General features: G+C 34.4%; 1 protein-coding gene across 1 annotated transcript; it reads right to left on the bottom strand.

The window, feature by feature from the left end:
- Positions 1 to 16922: 16922 nt before the first annotated feature.
- Positions 16923 to 19744, bottom strand: LOC118733354. Its single transcript, XM_036462723.1, has 4 exons — positions 19458 to 19744; positions 19153 to 19392; positions 17362 to 17550; positions 16923 to 17279 (listed from the first exon to the last, which is right to left on the bottom strand). The coding sequence occupies exons 1-4, from the start codon at positions 19731 to 19733 to the stop codon at positions 16923 to 16925; spliced, it is 1062 nt and encodes a 353-aa protein (XP_036318616.1). The 5' UTR covers positions 19734 to 19744.
- Positions 19745 to 26027: the final 6283 nt, after the last annotated feature.

The following is a 26027-nucleotide window of genomic DNA, read 5'->3' on the forward strand; positions in this document are numbered from 1 at the left end:
CAATTTAATTTTTTAAACGATTTTTTTTAATTTAATTTAATTTTTATGCGACAAAATTTTATTTACATATGTTTTTTCTCAAATAAAATTAGATTTTGAAGTTTGTCATTGAATTATATTAACTTACACTGAATTTGTTTACTTTATTATATTTTATTTTACTTTTGATTTATTTTTTATTCTTTTTTTTAAATATTTTTGTTTAGTTTAGTTTTTATTTATTTAAATTTTTACTTTTTTATATATATTTTTTTTAGTTTAGTTTTGATTCATATTCAATAAATTTTTATTGTTTAAAACAAAAACCAAATATAGATTTTTTTTTGCCACTTAAGGGGCTTAAAACCCCCTTAAATGTTTGTAGCTCAAAGAATTAAGCGCTCAAAAATAAATATACGAACATTTCTACTTGAGAGCTGCAAATTGATTTAAAAAATTTTGATAGAAGAAAATGTATTTTCCATTTCTTGAGCGTGATTTTATATGATTTTTTTCTCGAGAGCTGCCCTTTAATTTGAAAAAGCTTAACCACCAGCAGAACCGTTCGTAAATTGTCAAACTGGCATGCTACCCCTTTATCTCAAACTAGTTAATGAAAGGGCATTTTTACTGACTAGTTTGGGTTTTGGCTGCAGGGTATACATATAAATATGTATGCATATGTGTATGTTTGTAAGTACGTATATATTGTCATATGTACATACGTGCCACGCATCCTCAGTATTGCAAATACCCGTAGCTGCATCTTTCCTTCCTCATTTACTGGCTCTTCTCTATTCTAAGTATTTCTTTGCCACGCATCGGTGGCGCAAAAACAAAAATGAATTTATGGCTAAATAAATCAAAGACAATATTGTCACATTCTGCGAGCAACTTGCAACAATGGTGTGGCATGCCAAACGATTCCAACCGCTATGCTGGTTGTGGTTCAAAGTCGAAGTGTATGCTATGAAAGCACATACATACATACTTTTAGAAAGAAATAAATGTTACTTCATGGAGTAGTATAGGTTCATGTGTTACACGATGCTCTCATATTGCCACATGGACGGTGCCCTCTGACATAGATGCATTGCGTGAGTTTGAAAGGAGGGCTGAACATAACATGAATACTACCCCAGCCATTTGCTTTTCTGGCCTTTCACTGTTTGTTGTCTACCACCTTCTCACAATTGCTTCGCACTTTTACACTTTTTTGCTGGAATTTTCTTACACACTACCATTCGCAGAAATTGCAAACTTTGCCTCAATCGATCGAAATGAAAGCGGAAGGCAAAGTATCCAGGCTATGATGTATATAAAAATCTTAGATACCTTCTTAGTTACGAAAGCTCAAATGATCTTGTGACAAATATGACTAACACTAGTTAGCCCTTTATACTTACCAAGAAAAGGCGTCAACTCGCGAAATTTTTAAGGCGATGACTCATTACGTCCGCTCCGAGCAAGGATTTTGCTACTAAGCTACGTCGTGGATAAGTACGATTTACACGTAGATCCAGGGCAGGTGGAGGTGATAGATAATATAGAGAGACAGGTCCGAGCTTTTAGAGCTAAAGATTCCTGGTACAATATATTTAGCAAAGATTTTGCGTATACCAAGTTAACGAAGAAGAACCGAAAGTTCTTAAGTTGAGGAAGGAAGTTGAAGGAGCGCCTAATGACATCCCCGGTGTTGAGCTGCCAAGATTTTAAAACGAAGTTGAATTCAGTACAGGGGCAGTTTTAGCTCAGAGTTTTGAGGACGGTGGAAAGGTCATAGCTTATGTACGAGTATAAGTAGGTCTTTGAACAAGGCTGAGGAGCATTATTCTGTGCCAGAGAAGGAAATTTTATTGGCCGCAAATGAAGTTGGTTGTTGATTTGACAACAGGTTGAGAAGTGCAGCAAGCTGGGGATTTGTGGAGAGATCCAAGGCAGTCGATCTCTGGGAAATTATTTTGGTCATTCCGATAACGCCTGTGATGAAGTCGTGCCGCGCAGTATATTTTAGGGGCGATTGATTATTTTCTAGGTTTTGGACTTGTGTTTCCACCACAGACTGTTACGGCGAAGAGCATCTGCAAGATCTTGGAGTATAATATTTCCATTTAGCTTGGTTTTCCTTGGGCAGTTTTCTACGACAGTAGAAAAACCCAGTTCAGGAGTCGCTAGCCCCGCGACCCTTAGAAATACCTCTAGGGCATAAGCTTCAGATAATCAGAGAGCAAGGGGTCAGCAATTAGCTAAGGTAGCTTGTTGCATAAGGGACAGCGAGTTGTTGTAAGAACATAAGAAGGTAAGTTGCGAGCGCATTGTTTCGAAGAGATCAGGAGTAATATAAGAACTATATTAGAGCAGTTATATTAGATCTAGAATTGAGGAGGTCATTACCAGAAGAAGAGAAGACGTATGTGTAGTAATAGTAGTAAGGAGGAAAAACTTTGTTTTGTCAGAAGCAGCCAGTCATTACGCGGCGACGTAAGCGCTCGTTTGTTGTGCAAAGTAAGGCGTCGCCCTGGACATATGTCCTGATGGATGATGTACAGCGGGATATGGTACCTGAAACGTGGAAAGAATTGAGATCATATACAAATATAAATAAAACAACACCAAATTGTCTTAAAGGAATAGGTACATTTGTCGCCTACTAGTCTTTTGTTTTTCCCTCGCTTCGTACTAATCTCCTTCCACTACAAACGATTAATCCAGGCTTAGCTTGGGAAGCTATCTTCTCTATGCTAGATCTATAGTACTGGACACGTCTCTATGTTAGATCTATACTACTGGACACGTCGCACAGTGTTTCGACTGTATGGAGGCAGGTAGAAAAAAGTCATGGTGACAGTTGATAAAAAAACGGTTAGACTTAGAGAGGGAAAAGTAAAACCCATAAATACCAAATTTTACATTATTTACTCACCCCTCTTTTTCACGATCGATAAATTTCCAAAAAATACGGTAATGGGCGCCCCGACCTGACCCGAATGGGTGATACCGACTAATCAGTTTAGTTGCCTTTGGCGATTAACCCATTAAAGAAAGCGTTTCTTTTCCAACTGTAGGCAATTATTTAAATGTCGTGCAATATTCAGGTGAAGGTATTTATCATTTATTTGGTACCTTCCTATTTTCTTACCAAAAAATTTACTTTGAAAGGTAGATGCTAAAGATTATTAGTAAAAAAAAGTGTGAGTACCGGTCCGTCAGGTCTTGAAATTTTATTAATTTTTTAGAGAATTTTATGTAGTTTTCGAATATATAATTTGATCTTTGCGCGCGACTTTGCAAATATATATAATTTTTGATTTTCAGCTTCTTTTTACATAATTTCGCGAAAAGAATTTTTCGAACAATGAAAAAATCTCACCAGATATTGGGAAAAAAGCGAGTATTTACACCTAACTCATTTTATAGTATAACCTTTGTTTTCTGAGAGTGGAAAGCAGAAATCAAAAATCACTTGTAGTGCCAAATAAAAATAAGAATCACAAAAAGTAATAGCCTTGTAAGGATTCGTCTTAAATAGCATTCGAGTGAACTGACACCTTTGTTTTTACAAGATAAATAAGTTAATAAAATGGCTTTTCCCAAAACCTTGGCTGATAGTATTCGAAAAATATGCAAGACTTTTATCAAGTCAATATTTGGCTTGTGTCTACTTATTAATGAATATTTGTGAACATCTCTTTATCAGAGGGATAGTCAAAGAAAAAGTGCAAAAGCATCCGTATGTGCATGTATATATGCATGTACGTTAGGGTAGTCCAAAAGTGCACAGGAAAATCAATATTTTGTAATTTTCGAGCTGCCACCTCCCAGAACTGAAGAATATTGAAAATTAGGAAAGGAAGAGATCAGTTAATATGTAACCTTGTCGATGTGGCTTTGAAGTTTTCCATCTATTTTATATTGGGGGAAAAATTAATAATTGCTATTTTTGTGTACACCTGTTTCCCAACTGTGTAAATAAGTAGCCTATGTATAAATATTTAGTCTTTTGACTGGGCTTATGCCACTGTTGTAAATATTTACCGACTAGTGAAAAAATTTGTATGGACCAAAAACTTGTGGGGACTCACTGTAGCCAATGATAACCATCTGTTACCACCTCTGCATGGTTGTAAGTCACGCATAGTCCGCAAAAAATCTCTGGAAGCATCGTCCGCAGGATGCATCCGACTAGGCCGATCATAATTTGAAGTGCCATAAAATTATAACTTAAGAAAGTTTTATTACGTGGCAGTTGAGAAGTGCCTGTGCAAAAGTTTCTTAAATTTAATTAGGGAAATTTTTACACACACGGCAGTACATAGTACGTATTTAGGCGCTTGGGGGTAGTAGTTGCGACTAAACAGCCTATTTCAAGGGGATATATTTTTTTATGCATTGTGAAATTTTCCGCCGAATAATTTACTAGAACGTTTTAACTCTCTAGCGACCACAAAAATGCCATTTATTCAGACTTTCCAAAAATGGGATCCAAATAACCCTTTCGTAGAAGAGGTAATGGATTAAAATGTTCTACAAAACTATGCCTAGTAAAATTTTATTATACGTAGCCAAACTACATATTTCGCTCCGATTTGAATTTAAGCCCTTTTTCCAGTTATTTCAAAAAAATCTGGTAAAAAATTTTAAACTAGATATGACCACACATAATATTTACCTGAGAAAGCAAAACGATTTGGTGACTTTACCACATATCAGGCCATATATAAGGTAGACTTTTCATCCTGAGTTGGCATCATTCCGCCCTCAAAAATTCTGTCGCACTGTTATATTACTGGTTTCAAAATAAAAAACCTGCGGGTCTCAATATTTTCGATATTCTTCATTTCTGAGGAGTGTCTGGAAAAAAATATTGGATCGCCCTAATGCGCATACATATGTAGTACAAACCTACGGCATTTATTGAAGAAGCTGTCAGCTTGTGGGATTATGTGAAATGCTTAACAGCGAAATTAGCAAAATCCAAAAATATGTCTATAATTGCGCTTAAAGGAGCGGAAATGAGCAGCATTTGCTTAATGGGTGAAGTGTGAACACAAGCCGCTGCGGCAGCATTTGGGGTAGCATGCCACAAATGAGCTAGTAATGAAGCAGCTTTGACATGTTGTTCAACTAGAATTAACAAACACTTTTCGGGGTAATCATGCGAGTTAGCAAACACTGCTGAAGTAACCCTTTCGGCAGCGGCAAGCAAACCAAAACACTTTCAACAAATGTAGCAGAGTCAAGTGGACCCAAAAAAAAAATGAAATGAAATGCAGTGAGCTGAGATGAAGAGCACATGTAAATATGTACTAATATTGGGGTGGAGGTTTGAATTGGCACACATCATCCACTCACATGCTGAATATCTAAATATTGTCGATGATGATCAGTGGACAGCAATGAGACGGAAACTCAAAAAGTTTCTCAAGCAATTGAACATGCTTTCATGTCAACCACAATGAACTGATGAAAAACCGGACTAACCAGCCATATAAACAGTAGCCAATCGCATAACCAGTTAAGCATTGAACTCAACCAATGAAGCAATCAACCAACTAACCAGCCGCACAACACGATGTGTGTGTATGGATGAGAGTAACTTACGAGTATGTATTTAGTAGCTCTGCGGTTTGCCACTTTTTGGCATACAAGTACGCTAATATGTGTTCCAGTGAACGGATGATAGATAGTGTAAGCGTATAAATTCGATGGACATGTGTCAAAGCTTTGGGTTGCTTGTTGGAATGAATGAAGCAAATTTTGCAGTTCAATGAAAATTTCCATATGCTTTGACAATAAAACGGATGAAGTTGTGGTCACAAGATGTATGAATGTACATGCGAGGTACATGAAAGGATGTAAGTATGTCAGGGGTTGAGCGGTACTAAAGTGGTGTCAATATGTTTGTTAAAGTATACTTTTTGACAAGTGTTCGGTATTGGCAAGCGGATGCTTAAATTGACGAGGGTCCAACATATGCATGCCACGAGTGCTTGCACAGATTTTATGAGTAACAATCACTTTGACTACTCACTCGAAAGGAAGTGATGGCTGAAGGAGTGGATGATGTGCTCAATCTCTTTTAATGAATTAATATAAGAAAAGAATTAGCCTTTTGTGGAAAAATACCTACATACATATGCCTTTTTTTGATTATACATATATGTATTGGGCCTTATGAATATTGAAATTTCAGACCTTTTACTTAAATTTATTTGAATAAATCGAGTAAAAGGTCTGACATTTTTAAAAAAAGCAATTGCTTAGTTTTAATTTATAAGCCCCATTGGTTCACATGAAAAGTTTCCGGAAATTTTTGGGTAAATTTATGAAATAATTTTTCTGTATCTATACATATCTATTGATTAAATAAAACTGTAACAAACCGATGTCTGTACATTATAGACATTAATTAATTAATTTTTGTCAGTCTGTCTGTCCATCCGTCTGTCTGCCTGTATGTTTGTACGTGCATCACTCGAAAAATAATGCATGAAGTTGAATACAGTTTTCACCGATGTATGTATGTCTAACTTAAAATATGGGGGAAAAAAATTAGAGAGCTGCCACCTGTTTGAAAATTGCTGTTTAAGTAAATTGACAAGAAAAAGTAAATATTGCAATTGGCTGTCAAAAGAAAGAGGTTTAAGAAGGCTTACAGCGGAAAATATTTTTGTGTTTAATTTTTAATTTAATTTATAAGATGAATTGAATATTGCAATATGGGTATCAAATTGAAGAGGTGTAGGAAAGTTTACTGCCGAAAATATTCAATTAAATTGATAAAATAAAAGAAAAATTACTATATGGGTATCCAACAACACAAAAATACTTTTAAGGCGCAGTGAAGCACGCCGGGTATTTGCAAGTTAAAAATAAATAAATTACGAAGTACCTACATATTAGTCAATATTATGACGGACATTGTGCCATTTTTCGGGAAGCTTCATAATTCCATCGGTGTAGAACTTCAGTGGTTTATCGGCCAAAAACTTGGTAAAGAGATTTGCAGCGGTTCTTCGGTCGACCATTTTTTTGCCATCCAGGGAATTTTACAGATAACCAAACCTGACAAAATATTTTTTTATTTCAACATAGATTGGTTCAAAAAAATACTCATAAAAATATAATATTTCACACAAATAGGGTTGAAATTTTGAATTTCCTGCCCGCATTTTGTTTGTAATTGAAATATTAGTGGCATTGTGCTATTGCGATAGCACGGCCGAGTAATCACAATCATCTTATGTACAGTAGTCGAAAAAATTATAGCCGCACCAAATTTTGACAAGTTTTAGAGTATTATTTTTGTTGTTATTTAATTTTGGTTAGTTTTTTGTAGTTAATTCTTTACCAACATCCGTATATACACAAGGTTAAAGGCAGTGTCACACGATTGGGAATTCGCAAATCGTATCCCAATTGTGTGAATACCCAAATATTTTTCTTTATCCCAATCACGAAAAATAGTTTGTTGAAATTTTTGAATATAAGATTGCTGTATTGTACCAATAGCCTACTTTAAAAATGCGCAAATCTGTACAAATGTACTAATCGAGTGACACTGCCTTTAAAATTTATGCAATAAAAAAAAAAATTCAACGAATTTTCGTAAAAATTTCGAGTTTTTAATTAGATTCTGCGCATGCAGTTTTGTAGCCCATTGAATTCTAGTAAATAAAGTACAAGTTTCAAATGGCAAAAAATAACGGTTGATTTTTTTAGAATTTAAAAAAAAAAACTCGAAATTTGTACGAAAGTACAAACCTAGAACCAGAGAATTTTAATTTAATTAACTAATTAATGTTAATTAATGAATTGATGTTAATTAAATTAACTATCTCTGATTTTATTATGTTAATTTACATTAAATTCAACAGAATTTCTGGGTGTAAAAATGCGTTTCTACATTCCGTGGTGTATATTTTTCAACGCAAACAGCGTTAACGCCACGAATAGTTTCCACTTGCAATTTACACCTTTTCTGGTAGTATAAACTAAATTTTTGTAAAAAAAGTAAATTTAAAATAAATAAAGATAAATAAATGATCAAAACTTAAGAAAAAGTAGTGTCCCTAATGATGTCGTCACCTCTGTATGAATACACACGCTTCCAAACTGTTCACACAGCTTCTACACAATTTAACAAACACTGTTGGCTGTAAGCAGTTCCGACATGCGCCTAAATTCTTTCATCGAATTAAGTTTTTGTGCTTACTGGGGATTTATAAAGGGATCATAAATTGGGATAAAATATAGGGGGATCAATGATGGCCAAGAAAAAGCCCAATTCTATACTGATGCAAATTTTCTAAACATACAAAAATACAATTTACATACATAAAATCTACACATATAATTCTTTGGCTATTTCAATTCACTCACCTTATAACTTTCACCAAATTAGATGAAGATTGCACAACTACCATCAATTTAATACAAAAAAAACTCTTGTTCGGGCCGGCCCGAGCCACTCGCGCACCGCATCGAAACTACATATATCGCCACGAAAACTAACAAAAAATACTGCTCGCACGCTTATTTTTAACTAATTTGCTAATAAAAGCAATTAGTTTTCTTAATTTTAAAGAAAACTATACACTTTTCACTACATTGATCGCGAATTTTAGAATTTTCAGACAATACACACCCGACGGAAGCAATCGTGGACTGTTGAAATGGCGACGGAAATTTAATGAAGCACAGAGGTGTATTTACACAGAGAAATATTTAGCTAATAAGCTGTTCACAGTGTTGATGTAGATTGACTGGGTTAAATTTTAGGATTATGCAGGCATATTTTAAGCCGCCATCTGACAGGTGAATTTTCGTAAAATTTTCGACCCCATTGAAATAAGGCCTTTTGTTTTTAAGTATTCCGTTCTGCACAAAAATTTCTTAACTATTTTTAAAAATTAAGCTTCTTTAAGTGGTTACCAATAACAATATGTCGCGCTATTTATTAAAGCTCCTAGAAATCGCTTACAACTGGACTTAAGTTAGAGCTGGCACTAAGTTAATAAATACAGAAATATTTACATGGTAAAAATTATTCAATTTTATTTTTCTAATGTTCAAATATATACTCTGAAAATAAATGGTAGGCAATTTATTTCACGGTATAGGCTTGCATTGAAGACTGACAGTATATCAAAATTATCATCGTATCATGGCCAAGCGAGAAGAAGTGCTAGTGAAAACTAGATTTTTCGAAGCACAAAAATTTACTTTAAAAATCTTGTAAAAATATTTGGAGTTTAATGATTGGTGACGATTTCAGAATTTAATCAAAAGATAAACTAATCAATGACAATATGTTAGTGATGTGTTATCAAAGCCTTTATTGAAAAAATTAAAAGTACATTTACTGACTTAATACAAATATAACACTTCATATTAATTTAAAAGCTTTACAGTGCTTCTTTCCTAAACTTAATATTTGCCAATCAAAATTTTTTTAACTTAATTGAGCAGGGTGTTAAACTGCGTTCGTATTTTATTGTTTAACTGGTTTATATTAAACTGGCTTCATATTTTATTGTGAATATTTTTTTTATACTACTTATTATGTACTTAAATATTTGTCTCCTAATTTTTATGCTCCTAATACGTATTTTTTAATACTTTTGTTTTTATTTACACAACTAAGGAATTTCGATTAAATAAAACTATATTGCAACTGGATCCATAATTGTATTACCAATAATATCACTAACGTCTTAGACTATGTTCAAACAGGCACCTAATTGGCAATTAAGAACCTTTTCACCATTTGAAGCCTTAATTGTTACGCAATTTATCATACAAAAATTCAAATTATTAAATGCCAATTAATAATTTATAATTAATTGGCAATTAATTTCTGTCAGATTCTCTATGCGACCCTGCCAGGTCTGTTTAATTTTGACTTGGAGGTATGTTAATTGCACTCTTTTACAGCTGATATTCAATCAGCGATGGAAAATTGAATTATAAAATTGTACCTAATTTACGGAAAGCTTTACCTAAAAGTAGATAAATGTACCTAAAAAGTAAATATGTATTTCTATATAAAGAAAATAGGTGGATCACAATTCGCATCGATACCATATCAACTTCTGTATTCACATTAAACAAATTCTGGCTTTGAAAAGTATCTCTGCGAGAAGCGCGAGACAAAACTATGTTGTAGAAAATGTTAATCACTTTCCTCCCAGTTCTTCTATCTGACGTTTTAAAAAGAAATATTTTCCGTCTGGCTGGCGAAATCCACTGCAATTGCGTTTCTTTGACCACTCTTCTGTATAATTTGCATGCCCCTTCACAAAGGAGGGAAGCTATTAGACCAGTTGCCCGCACCAGAAAATGCATTGAGATGTCAATAAAAATATGAACAGACAGACAGTGGAATTTAATCAAAACTCTCCACTTAAGTAGGCCATCTGAAATTGGGCCTACGATGTCTATGATTGACACAAGTTAAAAATTCTAAACTTAAAACTTTATTTTAACAAGAATGAGTTTTAACTTACGACTATGACTAAGGGCCAGTGTATTTTTAATTTTTCAATGAAAGCCCTTATAACACATATATAACTAACATATTGCCATCGGATTGGCATATCTCTTCACTAAATTCTGTATTCGTCACCAATTATTAAACTCTAAATTTTTTTATTGATTTCTAAAGTATCGTACAAGATTTTTAAAATAAGCTTTTATCATTTAAAATTCTAATTTTTACAAGCATTAAGCCCAAAATACAATAACGCAGTGGCAGTGGCAGTTTTTCGAAATCAGCTGTTTAGGTGTCCAATGAAGCGACTCACAATACAGCAGTGGCAGCTGCCAGTACTGCTCAGTTTAACCCAAATTCTAAATTCACTGCCACTGCCTTCATCTCAGCAAACTTCGCATGCTGAATTTGACATAAATAAAATGCAGCCAACTTCTGTTCATGTCACTGAAGCCTAAAAGATAACAACAAAAATGTAAACAAACAAAAGGGAATGTCAAGAAAAGCTGTCACTGACAACGCCGTATTGTATTTGCTGCGGCAGGCCTGCTGTTACTGTTACTACCACTGCCACTGCTCTACTGTATTTGTAAAAATTTCTTTACGAGTTCGCGTCAACCACTTCATATAATTTTCTTTGAAAATTCCTAAAAAAAACGTTACAGAAATAAGATACTCCTAACGATTTCGGGAACTTTGGTTTGCAGGGTTTCTGCATATTTTTAGTGGTATGCGCATTTATTTCATCAACATTTTGTTAAAACATACTACCGCTTGGCAAATCCTAATATTAACTTAGTCAATCTAGACCAATATTGTGAACACCTTATTAGCTAAATATCTCACCGTGTAAATACACCTCTGCGCTTCATTAAATTTCCGTCGCCATTTCAACAGTGCCGCGATTGCTTCCGTCGGGTGTATGTTAAAATGTCTGAAAATTCTAAAATTCGCGTTCAATATAGTGAAAAGTGTTAGTTTTTTTTTAAATTAACAAATTATCAAATTAGATAAAAAATGCGGGAGCAGTGATTATTTTAGTTTTCGTTGCGATATATGTACTTTCGATGCGGTGCGCGAGTGGCTCGGGCCGGCCCGAACAAGAGTTTTTTTTTTACTAAATTGAAGGTAGTTGTGCAATCTTCATCTAATTTGGTGAAAGTTATAAGGTGAGTGAATTGAAATAGCCAAAGAATTATATGTGTAGATTATATGTATGTAAATGGTTGGCTTCCTATTTTTGCATGTTTAGAAAATTTGCATCAGTATAGAATTGGGCTTTTTCTTGGCCATCATTGATCCCCCTATATTTCATCCCAATTTATGTTCCCTTTATAAATCCCCAGTAAGCACAAAAACTTAATTCGGTTCGATGGCATGAATTTAGGCGCATGTCGGAACTGCTTACTGCCAGCAGTCTTTGTTAAATTTGTGTAGAAGCAGTGTGAAGAGTTTGAGAGGCTGTATATTCATATAAAGGTGGCGACATCATTAGGGACTTTACTTTTTCTTAAGTTTTGATCATTTATTTCTCATTATTTATTTTAAATTAACTTTTTTTACAAAAATGTAGTTTATACTACTAGAGAACTCATACCAGGGATGTTGTGAATATTTGCATTCGCATTCGTTATGCGAATGATTCGCATCATTTAACGCATTCGCATTCGACATTCGCATTCAAATGCAAATGCATCAAATGATACGAATGTTTTGCGAATGCGAATTTGGGAATGGGCAGAGAGTCCACTCTAATATTGTTGAAATAGCTCTAAGTCTGTCTAACCAGGGTGCGGGCAATAACTGGCTTTTAGCTTCAGGCGCTAAACGGTTAAGTAGTATATCAAGTACTGCTAAAAGTAAACATTAAAAATTGTGAAATTAGAGCTGAATTGAAAACCTATCTTAAAGACAAACGAGCTCATCTCGCTGATAATCCTCTCGATTGGTGGAAATGGTTCTTAAAAAAAAGGTTATTGGTCGAGTGAGAGGTTGAAAATAATTTGAATGAGTTTAATATTATTTGTGTTCTGCTTTGTGTCACATCAGTGTTGGCATTTTTGGTAGAATTGTACTTTTTTATACAATTTCGTTTACAATATACTTTCCTACTACGCAGTACTTATTAGTACAATTTTGTGTTGACTACTATGAATATATAGCTCTGAAAACTCACTGCGGGGAATTTTTTGATTCTCTTTTTGTCTTCGCTTTCTCGTTTTTGCCTTTGTAAGTTTTGAAATCTTATTAAAACAAAATATCGAAATCAGCTGCATATAGAAACAATGTCATCGTTAATTAAGAAAGAGATGTTCTTAAATATCATAACTTATGACATTCACATATTGACTAGATTTGACTATTTATTTTATAATTTTTTAATTTTAATTATTTTTTTATAAAAATATAGTTTATTCCTAAACAAAAACTGTATGAAAGTAAGTTTAAATCCTTGAACAACATTAAAAAATATGACAAACTTCCGTAAAAATTTCGAGCTTTCTAATTTCTTTCTTTAATTTGAAAAAGGTTTCACTTAATTTGAAAATGATTTAATTTAATTTGAAAAACGTTTCATTTAAACTGAAAATGCTATATGTATGTTCGACGATTTTTTTAATGAAGAAATGGAGCAAAACCTCCATAAAAAAAATATATGTTCCATCGGAAAGGCAAATTATTCGCAAAGTGGCCCGTAATTACTAAATATACATTCAAAAATTGTCATGCTGTATAACTGGCACAATTTAAAAATCCTTTAGTGTCTATTTGTCTTCTACCCAGCATTGAATTTCACTAAATTATAGATTATTCTAAAGACCACTTTTAAATCATGATATTTTTAGCGTATTCTGACCATTATTTTTATATCTAAAATATGAGATGAATGCGAGTACTACAAATTTTTTGACGTAGAATACGTCTTACCTTAAGGTATGGGGGCTATGTTCAAATGTTGTAGTTGTAATTTTTAGAGCTTCACAAAAACGCTTATTGCACGAGAACTAATAAAGCGATTTCAAAGAAAAGTGTGGCGTTTCAAAGATAAAATTCCAAACCTGTCGACAGATTCATTTTTGTAAATAACCAATTCGGTTTCTGTCGTAAAAACAACGGTAAACATTGCCTTATTTTGGGGTCAATTTTGAGCCTTTAAAGTGCTCTAGCAACTTATTGTTGGCATATATAACTTTCATTTTCGGGATATAGGTTCTTTGGAGCAGTAGAAATATTATCGGGTACAAATTTTATATAAATTTAACAAATATTGAGCATTTTAAGGCAAAAAATTGTTGAAAAAATTTGCAAATTTTTTTCATTACCAAAATGCTCGAAAACCGCTCGAATGGTTTTGTTTTTGTTTTCTTTAATCAAAAATTCAAGAGTTTTCCTTTCGTTTGGTATATGGGAAGTATTGGTTGATATCTTCTATATATGTTTATTTTATTCAAATATATGGGCATAAATGATTTTCCATACAAAATCACCTCGTCATCATTTTGCAAACACGTGCATATGTTGGAAGTGTGGGAAGGAGTCAAAAAGTATGTATGCGTATGTAATGCGGCTTTTGATCGCAGCGTATGTACATATGTAAATGCATATATACGTACATATGAAAGTTTCAGTTAATGTGGATCTGTTTGGTTTTGTTATAGATATTTTTATCGATTTTGTTATCGATTTTGTTATCGATATTTTTATAGATTTTGTTGCCGATATTTTAATCGATTTTGCCATCGATATTTTTATCGGTTTTGTTACCGATATTTTCACCGATTTTGTTATCGAAATTTGTATCGATGTTGTTATTAATTTTGCTATCGATATTTTCGGAACTTATCGATATAATGATCGATATTTTTATCGATTTTGTTATCGATTTTGTAATCGATTCTGTTATTGATTTTATTATTGATTATTTATCGGTTTTGTTATCGATATTTTTCTTGATTGTTTTAACAATTTTGCTATCGATAGTGTTATCGCTTTTGTTATCGATATTTTTGTCGCTTTTGTCATCAATATTTTTATCGATTTTTCTATAGATATTGTTATCGCTTTTGTTGTCGGTATTTTTATCGGTTTTTTTACCGATTTTGCTATCGATTCTGCCATCGCTTTTGTTATCGATAGTTTTATCGATTTTTTTATCGAATTTATTACCGATTTTGTAATGGATTTTTTGATAGATTTTGTTATCAATTTTGTTATTGACTTTGGAATCGATTTTGTTATCGATTTTGTAATCGATTTTTCGATAGATTTTGTAATCGATTTTTTATCGATTTTGTAATCGATTTAGTTAACGATTTTGTTATCGATATTTTTATCGATTTTGTTATCGATTTTATTATCGCTTTTGTTATCGATATTTTTTTCTTAGTTTGTGCTTTCGTTTTTGACTTGGATATGCTCTTAACCATACCACGTATTCTACGTTTAAATTTAGCGGGTGTATCTCCGATACAGCCTGCAGACCAAGACGAAGGCGCTGGACTGTTCCTTTTTGTGGTATTAAAACGTCGAAAAAAGTCGACTCAAAAGAGTCGATCCAAAAGTTGAAAGTCGACTTTCTAGTAAAGTCGAACAACCCTAATTTAGTTACTGGGACTTTCTGTTACTCTGAAATCAAGATGTAGGGTTAAAAATAGCGCAGAGCCTCCAATTCTTAACGAACTTTATATATATATTTTTTTTTAATAAACTATCCTTCATTTTTCAAAACTTCATAAAAATCTCATTCATTGCTGAGAGGTTGATTTTGTGTGAGGTAGCTTCTTTAGTAGACTGATTTATCGCAGTCTTCGTATTTCTGTAAATTACCGTTATATCGTTACAGGTTTCTTAAGCTGCCTCTACACGGGTCGATTTTCTGGTCAATTTTTGTCATCCAACCAAAATCGACACTTGTAAATGGCACTTCAACCCTAGTCGGTTTCTCAGTCGGTTTTCTAGTCGACAGAAATCGACCCATGTAAAGGCAGTTTTACCTTCACTCTCAGTAATGTTCGTACCTAGTACCATTTATTTATGAAATGAACTGAAACTGGTCAGTATAACCCTAGTATGGTGCTTTTTTTTACCAAGGGATGGTCAGCGTGGTAGACTTTATGTAAATATATTCATCTCGAAAGTGATTTGCGAAATCTCTGATTTTCCATGCCAACTTTTGATCACCATCCTTGCAAGAGTTTATTCGCCTTATGGGCGAAATTTAAAGGGAATAAATTGATGTAAAAATTGCGCGTTATTTGTAGGTGAATATTCTTTGCCGTCACCAATCAAGTGAACACTCTTTCTGAGCTTAGCAAAAAAATAACTATCCCATAAAGAGGTATGTACTTTGATTTCGTAAGCAACAATAGAGCTCACAGCATTTTCTCAGACATTCATTTTCCTATTATGTACGAATATATGTAAGCAGGACCAAGGCCTAGAGCAGGACTGCAACCTTACATGTGTAAGTACTTACATCTATACATACATACGTACATATAATCATAATTGCGTAAATTTGATGTGATGTGATATGATGTGAGTGAATGGTTGGTGATGAGGACCTGTCAGTTAGCGTACGTCACGAAACATCAGCGATAAGCGTTAACTGTGTTACCAACATGACAGTTGGCAGCGAAACGACAAACACCAGCTTGCTACATATGTATGTAAGCACACGAAAAGACTGGTGAGAAAGATGCTCGTCGGAAGAGTTGAGTAGGTGGTAGACAGATGCACATCACAACAGAATACATCACTCATTAATTTCTTCATTCAGTCGATTTGTGCGTAGCATTGCAATGGAATGGCGCAGAGGTAGATGGATAATGGTATGGTTACGAGTGCATTAGTACATGTTTATGGCAATATTTACATACACGCCTCCAGCACCGGATTAAGAATGTGGAGGCCCCTTTTTGGTTACACAGCATCGTTATTTATAGACTTTTAACCCCGGTTTTGTAAAAATTATTATTTTTTTGTTCTTTCGTCATCACATGTGGGGGAAGAGAGCCCTGGGCCTCGTCCGGATTTTCAGTACAAAAGCCTGTTCCGAGTTAACTACGCACTGTGAGTTTGGCCCTTAAAGTTGGTGGTTGAGAATTCCAATTTGTTCAGTTCAAAACACTTTGGAAATACGAGTTTTTTTTATTATTTTTATTCAGGCCGCCTAAAATTATACTCCTTGTGCATAAATTTAACCTAAGTGGTACAAACGGTACAATGAGGGCATAGTTCTTTAATATATTAGCCGTCATCGATTCGCCACTTCTCGCTCGCTATGTTTGAGTTCCGGTCGCTTAAAGAAGAATTTTGCATGTGAAAGCAACAACAAAGTTAGCTAGCACTGATAGACGATAGCGAGTTTGGTTATACCTCATTGAGTTCGTTCGTTTCGCCACTAGCTGACTGTTGGCGAATCGATGACGGCTATTGTGAATTTCACACTTTAATATTCCAACTTGAGCAGCTCATAAAGTGGTATTTCCTGCTTTGCGGTTGCCTTTTCTCTCATTTTGAAAAGTCCACTCTTCTCCAAATATTGCGGTCGCTTCAAATGTGGCCGTTCACGATAAAATTCAATGAGTGCCTTTACCGAACGTAAATGTTTAATGCCCTTAAATAACTTTGAACCGGAAAGCAACTCATCGGGGAAAACAGTGGTTATTAGCTGATCACTAGCCATTGGCACCCAAGGACGCTCGTCGTAGTGCACTGTGCGCCCGAAGGCGACATTAACCATCTTCTTTGGTACATTTTTCAATGCATCCTTGTTGTAATTTTCATATTTCAGCTCAATAGCCATCTGTTGGGAAAGTGGTGAAAATTAGTGGAGAAATCATAAACAAGTTTTCACACCCTCCAAAGCTCTTCAACTACAAACCCACCTCTGGTAAATTCCACTTATCCGCCACAGCTTTGGCAATGGCCTGCACTTCCTTCGGTTCGGTTTGTATCGTAGCTAAACGATGCCGTTTACCCTCGATGGAGAATAAAGCTTTTAGTTGAGCTTTTGTTATGTCCGCCTCACGGTTGCTACCCAACGAATTAAGCCATTCTGTGAAGCGTTCGGCTGACTATAAGCGCACAAGTTAAAGAAGTATAAGACATGCATACACATGTATGTATGTATGTATGTAATATATAAATATGTATACTCTAAGCTCTAACAGGCAGTTTCACCAGATTCATTTAAGTGGAAATTAACTTTAATTATACCCGAGCGCACTTGTGCACAAGGGTATTATAACTTTGTTCACATAACGGTTGTTTGTAACAGGCAAAACGAATCGAGATAGATATAGACAAATGTATACATAAATGATCAGAATGAAAAAAGAAATCGATTAAGCGGTGACTGTCTGTCCGTCCGTCCGTCCGTCCGTCCGTCCGTCCGTCCGTCCGTCTGTCCGTCTGTGCACACGATAACTCGAGTAAAAATTGAGATATCTTAACGAAACTTGGTACGTGCACTTCTTTCGGGCGTAGGACGGATGGTATTGAAAATGGGCAAAATAGGACAATAACCACGCCTACCTCCCATATAACGGTAATTTTCAGAAATACGAAAACTGCGATATTTTAGTAAATACTGAAGATAATTCTCTCAAAATTGATAATTACAATAAGTTTTAAACGAAAAATAAGAATATTATAAATTTTTGAAAAATGGGCGTAGCCACGCCCACTTATGGTTACATGTGTATATCTTGGCAACCGCAGCACCGATTTCTTCCAAACTTGGCACAGTTGTTGGCTTTGGTACATCATACCAACTGGCCGAAAATTTTTAAAATCGGACAATAACGACGCCCACATTCCATATAACGGTAATTTAGAGAAATACGAAATCTTCGATAAAGCAGTAAATATTAAAGCTAATTTATTCTAAATTGATGCTTGCAGCAATTCTTTACCGAGAAATACGTTTATGATAAAATTTTGGAAAATGGGCGTGGCACCGCCCACTTATGATCACATATATGTATCTCGGTAACCGTGCAACCAATTTGTACCAAACTCGGTATGATTATTATGCTTGCCAAATATAAGCAAAACGTTGAAAATTATTGAAATCGGACTAAAATTACCGCTTTTCATATAACGGTAAATTTTAAAAATGCTTGAAACTTCAATATTTCGAAATTTAAGGACGCTGGTTTACTCATAATTGATGAACCCCGGATTACGATGTAGCGGTAGCTTTCGGGAAGGTGGAAAACATATATTTAATATTTGCGCCGGGTATTTAATGTTCGGCTCCGCCCGAACTTAAACTTTCTTACTTGTTAAATTTTTTATTTAATTCTCATTTAAATTATTTTCAGTTTCAATAAGCTATTTATTTAAGCGAGTAAAAAGTGGTTGTAAAACAGACTAGGCCAGCGAACGCTTTCATTTGTACTGAGGGCTTTTGAAAGCTTTGGCACACTTTGTTGTAAAAGCAGCGCTGGTATACAAGTAAGCAGCAGATACACAATGATCAGGTGATTAAACGTGTAACACCTCTGAGTGTGGTTATTTTGATTTAATTTTTATTTAAGTGAAGAGCATAGGTCACTTAAATCAAACTTAAAAACAAATTAAAATGGATTGTTGAAACCAAAAATTCGAAAATCAAACTTAAATGAATCTGGTGAAACTGGCTGTAAGTGCAGTACAATTGTATTATTGCTTACCGCATCCATTAGCTGCTCAGCCTGTTCATCGAGTGTTTTCTCGGCTAAACTTCGCTCCAGGTGGTAAATCTTTGAATCCCATTTTACACGTTCTCTGCGTGGTTTACAAATATAGCCCGAAGTCCAGTTATATTGCTTTTTGGATTTTGCTTTACGTTGCGGGCGCGTATCGAGTTTCATTTCGAAATTTACAACTTCGTTTTCCAAAGGCTCGATTTCAGAGCTTTCATTGAAAGTTGCCTGGTGAGTAAAAGCATTCCCTAACACATCAAATATTTGCAATCGAATTAACGCTTTCGCAATACCTCTTTCTTTTCTCTTTTCTGACCAGCCTCTTCATCTGTCAACGTTTCTTCCGTGTCATATGATTTAGGTGTTTCCACCGCTGAATCGTCAATATACACCAAGCGGTCATACTCGTCGAACTCATAGGGCATTATCTTCTTGATACGCTCGCGTAAATCTTCTGGTAGGGTAACGGAGAGGTCGTAGTCTTTGATAATGTCTTTGAGCGTTTTTTGATGCGCTGCATCCTCAATTTCGTGTATAACCGACTTCCAATATTCCCTGTTGAGCAGCATATTTGCCAAGAGTACCTAATGATTAAAAAAACAAGCGTTAAGTAAGCGTAAATGCCCAGATTACAAAACAAAGTATCTGTTTTTATGTTGTAAAATTAATTTGTCTCTATGTTTACGATGGAATTTATGTTCAAATTGGAAATTTTGTTTAGGGGTTGAAAATTTTGCTTTTATCGTTTGCCTGTCGCCAGGGTAACTTTGAAAGTTGTTTGCTTGATGGTTGGTTTGAAAGTGTGTATGAATGTGAGGTTGTGCTTGCAATGCTTTGTGGGCTACATAAGCTTTTTCGCTTGATTGTATGTTTTGGTGGTTCGTGTCAGGGGAAAACTGTTATACTACTTGCCTTATTGCATTCACAGTAATTTAACATTTTCCATAATAAATCGGATGCAGGGTTGTAAATTCGCAGGGTGCGCTTGATGATAATATTTTTTTCCGTTATTCGAAAAAATTTTTTGATGATGCATTTCCGAACATTCTGTTTTGCAGTTTGCTTTTAATCGGGATTCAATTTTAAATTTTCAAAATTAGTTGGAAGGATTAAAGTAGCTGCACTGCCTATTTAGGGGGAAATTGAATGAAATTATTAGATGCATGAACTTAAAAGTGTATATATGTATGTATGTAATTGTACAATCTCTGTGAAATGGCATCAATCGTCAAAAATATTCTATGTTATTAGTTTAATATTTTCTTAGTAAAAAAAAAAAAGTTATGCGGTTATATTTAAATAATAAAATTTAAATTTCAAAAAATGCATTTTCAAGAAACTGCACCACAAAATATATACTATGTCAGTCGGGTGACTAACATTTTTTTAGGGTTAAAGTAAAATTACCTGAGGGGGAGATCCGGTAACAAGTTAGCGACAATATTCGGGTCGACGCAACAAAATTCATATAATATGCCCACAAGTGCGATAGCGTTCCGAAAATTGTCGCTAACTGCTTACAAAATTCCCCCCTCCCAGCAATCGCATTAGCCCTGAATTACATCTCAAAAATAATTGTCACACAAACACCTGTCGTATATCGGTAGGAGCCCAGAGTAATATTATTCACTATTAAAAAAATTTGGTGTTTTTAATTAATGGTCTGTTTAGGAACATATTCAGCTCTTTATTGGAAAAAATACTAATGGAAATCAATATTCTGTCTTATCCTGAGTTTCGCCCGTAAAAAATTGCACCCGAAAATTTCTATTCCGCCTATAGTAAATACATGGAAACCATAGGTGAAAAGTGAACCGGTTCGGGGATAATGAAAATGATAAGGCTGATTATTTTTTGTTTTTTCTCCAAAACTTATCAAAATCTCTTGTTATAGGCTTACAAAAGGACATATTTGAAAGACGAGATCTCCAAAAGTTATCATTCAGAAGAGGAACTTCCTTATATTTTTTTCAATGCTCAGTAAACAATAAAGGCAGAAAAATATTAACCGAGTTGCGAGTTTTTTCGATCAATAAGGGAACTTTTTTTCTGCACTCAAAAACACTTCAACGTGAAAATTTCGATTATCTATTTTCCCTCATTCATCATCTTATCTAAATGATATTTTTCGTTGTTATATTGAAACCAAAAAGAACCAAAGAGACTATAAATGTCTCAATTTGATATTGTGAAGGGTAAAACTAGTGTTCTTTCTCATCAAATTAATAACCAAAATACAAATCTAATATTTTTCAATACATTTTTACATTATTAATGGTTCTATTCATACCGAAAATTGATACTGTTAAAAGTGTCATTTTAACGCAATACTTATTAAACCACTACCAATGCTGTTTTTTTAGATTGTAAGGACCACTTGCAAGAAAAAAGCCATTTGTTTGAGGTTGTAAGCAAGAAAACTTAAGGCAAACAAAATTGAATGGTTTTTGAAACACAGTAAAAAGTATGTGCATATTTCCATTAGAAGCCGTGAAAGGGTTAATAATTGTCTCATTTGCACTATTATTAAGGTTTTTGGTTCAAATAGTGTCATTTGACCTATTATGTATTGGGTACCGGGGCGTATGATAAACGCCAGCAACCATTGGGTTGAAGTGTAAAATAACTGCAAAGTCTTGACGCAAATCTAGCATAAATATGTATGTGATGACTTTGTCAAAGCGTACCTTATGTCTCAAAATTAAAAATCTTACTTTGGATTTTGGACGTTATTACAGCATTTTTGGATTTAACACCATTATGGGCCGCGGAAAGAAGCCATGTTCCTGGTTTTATTTCAAAGACAACAATACGCTCAATATGCTCAATGGCTACAACACATACATTGCTATATAAGTATGCTTGCGTATGTTTGCTTAGGTTTAGTACCAATCCTATCCCATCTACTAATGTACATACATACATACATCGACTATCTAACTAAGCTCACACAAAGGGCATTTTATGCATATCAAAATAAATCAGTTTGCTTACTCGGACCTGTATGAAATGAATTCAAAGAACTGTTTCGCTTCAGTAAACTTTTATCAATAAATCCAACTGTAAGAGTGTGCCAAAAATGTGAATAAATATCACCTCAAATGTCATGTAAACAATTTAAACCACAGCACCTTGCTTCACAAACATAGTGAATACAAATTCCTTAAATAGTTTATTAAAAACAACAACTAAATGATATAATCTAAATAAATGTGAACGTTTCGACACAAGCAAATACCTATGAAAACAAACAAAAACATGCACACAAACACAAGTGCACTTATTTATAATCTAAAGCAAATCTTAAAATCAAATCAACTTCTTAACTGTTTCAATAAACGTGTCTTGCATACGTAAACAGGGGTAAATACATTCATTTCCACTTAGAGCGCACTTACTTACCTACACAAACGAACTCAAATCGAACTGCATGTACATATCTACATAAGTACGAGTAGCGTGTACACAGGTGAAATAAATGGAGGAGGTGTGTGGTATGTGGGCAGTGTCCGCCCATTGATGTGTTATAGTGCATGAAAGTCTATGGACTACTATTTTTCACCACCCATAGTTTAATTCATTTCGGTCTTTGTATGTGTATATTTGCATTTGTTACGTTTGTACATTTACTTCTATTTAATATTATTGTATTGTTGTTGATTTTTGTTGAAGTTGTTTGTGTTTGCAGGTGCTATGTTGACACTATATGTCACCACACCGAGGCGCCCTGCCACTTATTTGCTCTTTCATCCAGAAAACACTTTTTGTTACATTCGGCTGTTGGTTTGTTTACATTCATTTTTTATTTGCGGTTCTTCGCCCTGCCAAGAAAATCGCCTACATTCATGTGTGGGAGCCAAAGTATATTGAAAACCCTTTAGAACGCTTTAGTCGTTAAAGAGCCAGTCGGAAAACTGGGGATTAGCCAAGATCAAAACAGGCAGAAGAAATTTTACAATTAAAATCAATAAGAAAATTCCTCTGAATAGGATTACCACAGACTCTCGTATATATACCACTGTACAGAAAAATCAAACAAGGAATGAAACCGATTCAAAATAACGTTCCGGTTTGGGTTTCGGTTTTGCCAAGTGTTTCGGTTTCGGTTTTGGTTTCGTTCTTCAAAATTTATTTCGGTTTTGGTTTCGGTTTCGTTCCGGTTTCGGGTTTTCACAGAAATTTTGTTGATATTATTTAAATCACAATGTCTTAAACGTTGAGGAAAGAAAATCGAAAATTACAGTTCACTGATAATATCAACACTAGGTTCTTTCCCTAACAATCCGGACCGGATTTGGTAATTAGAGAATAAGAGAAACATTTTCTTTCAAAAATGGAACAAAGTTCAGAAGTACGGAAACGCAAAAACCCACATTTCGTCCCACATGTCGAGAAACAGCTGATTCACGTTTTTCTTGTTTTTGTCACTTATACCATGTTCTGACCGACATCGGAAACATGTTTTCGTTGCTAAAACTGGTTTTCGACCTAAAACTTGTGTTTTCGTCCATGTAAAATCTGTCAAACGAAAACCAGTTTTCGCTGAAAACTACACAGATACACAGCAACAACCAGATTCACTTAAATGTTTCCTTCTTGCTGTAAAACTAAAGGTGTATGAAAACTAAAATATAATTGTTATTTTCGTCATATATTTCCTACATAATTATGAAACCCCTTCATTTCTGTGTCCTTTACAACTATACACGTGAAAATGAAAACCAAAATGACTTCTTCCAAATAACCGATGCCAGATCCGAGACTTAATTTATTAGGCACCATTTTAGTAGCTTTTTGCGAAAAGTTATTTTGACATACTTATTTACTACTTAACAAGAATTTTAGCAAAATATTGCTGATTTTGGTTAAATAAATCATTTATTTCAAAGAAATTTTGATTTATTATTTTTGTAAATTTCTGGAAACCGATTGAAACCTGTGATTGAAATGGTTTCGGTATCGTTCCTTTTCAGGTTAAGATAACGGTTACGGTTTCGGTTTCGGTTTTGAAAAACGAAACGGTTTTAAACGGTTGCGGTTTCGGTTTGGGTTTCGGTTTCATTCCTTGAAATCAAACTTTTTGCAAAATACAAAATGTTCTGATACCGGACTCTGGTAGAAAGTACGAAAAAAAAATATATTTCAGTTTTATTTTAGAAGGGATACAAGGAAATTAGCCATTTGAAACTTGCACTTTGTTAAACAGAACTTTAATTGTCACACTACAAACCTAGAATTTTAATAGAGATAAAAAATTTTTAAGAAAGTTTAAGAAGTTTTTTTTTATAAAATTAAAACTTTTGCTGATCTAAATTTGTTTAGCTCTCACTCAAATCGCTTGAAAATTTAAGGCTCTCACGACATCTCCTATTCAGAATATTTTCGGGTGAAACTTGATTTTAAAATTCTTATTCAAAAGGTATACAGCTGTTTCATATGATTCGTACAAACCCAAATTTTTCCAATCAATCGATTAAGCTACAAATTTGCGTAAATATTTTGTAAAAAATGAAAAGCCGTGTGATCCGGTCCCTTGAATCAGATTTTGCATTGAACCAGATTTTCCTACGATTTTTAACAATCTCAGACAGTGTTTTGAAACCCATCTTAGTTGCTTTTAAAGAACATTTTTGGTCTTATCAAGAAGGTCTTTGCACAGGTGCGTCCATTGAAGCCTTTTCTGTGCTCCATCGTGGGCAATATCGAAGGCTTGGCGTCATCTGGTCACTATCCAGATTAATCATTCAGTTGTTGAAGTACATTTGACTTAATTTCCATTCTAGAACTTTGGGAAAGGCTGTCCAACTCCAATAGCAAATTCTTTGAGATTTTTAATACAAAGCTTACAATTCGAACCAATGAAGTCGAGTTTCCTACGGGGACTTGTGCATACGGGTATGTAGGTATGTAGTTTACATTAGATATATGCATGTCTGATGTATAACCTTTGATTTTTGTATGAGTAGCTCTTAGTTCCACAATGGTGTTCAACGGTTACGCCTTTGTTTAGTCAAACAGCTGTTTTCTTTGCCACAATCACTTTTTTATTCAAGCAATCGAGTTTTGATTGTTGTTTGTTATTCACTCGGTGGCACCTGTCTCCCTGATGCCATTGTTGTATTATACTTCTGCTCAAGTATGTATGTAGGTATGCTCACTAGGATGGCTCTTATTTTCAAGTTTGCATTTTTTTATGTGTTTTAGTTCTAAGCCGCTAAAACTTTTTTTAGCTCAAAAGAGTTACAGAATAGTTGGATAACAATATTTTAAACTGTAGTTAATAATACATATATTTGTTGTTATAAACTTCATGTGATGGTCTGAAAACAACAAGGCTGATGATATATACATCAGATATAAATATGTATAATACCAAAAAGGGGTCACATTTTTAGCAGCCATTTGGAGCCATCATCTCGATCGATGGAACTGGGCAATCAAGGCGCTAATTAGGGTACAAAGGCTAGCATGCGTATGCATCTCTAGAGCGATATCCAGACTCAGGCGAAAAGAGCTCGCTTAAGGATGAATGGTATCAGTATCGAGGTAGAAGGATTTCTATGCCGTAGTAAGGTCGATGTTCTGACGAGTCAGCGTTCTAAAATTTATATAGCAAGGGTCACTATGCATAAAAAGTTCACCTTTATAAAGAGATTTAAAATCAAGAGAGCTGGGTGGGCATATCCGAGACATATTCGTCGTCTGAGAAAACGGATGTCGAATGTTACAAATCACGGTTTTGAGAAAATCGACTTTAAACTTTAAACTCTAATTATTTCGAAGCTACACGGTAAAGTACTGTACTTTTTGGATCAGGCCTAATTCATATTATGATTTTTCACTTTGAGTGTTTTCGAATTTAA

The sequence above is a fragment of the Rhagoletis pomonella genome, unplaced genomic scaffold, assembly GCF_013731165.1.
Source record: "Rhagoletis pomonella isolate Grant_MI unplaced genomic scaffold, Rhpom_1.0 Rhpom_scaffold_00002, whole genome shotgun sequence".
In the NCBI taxonomy this organism is placed as follows: Eukaryota; Metazoa; Arthropoda; class Insecta; order Diptera; family Tephritidae; genus Rhagoletis; species Rhagoletis pomonella.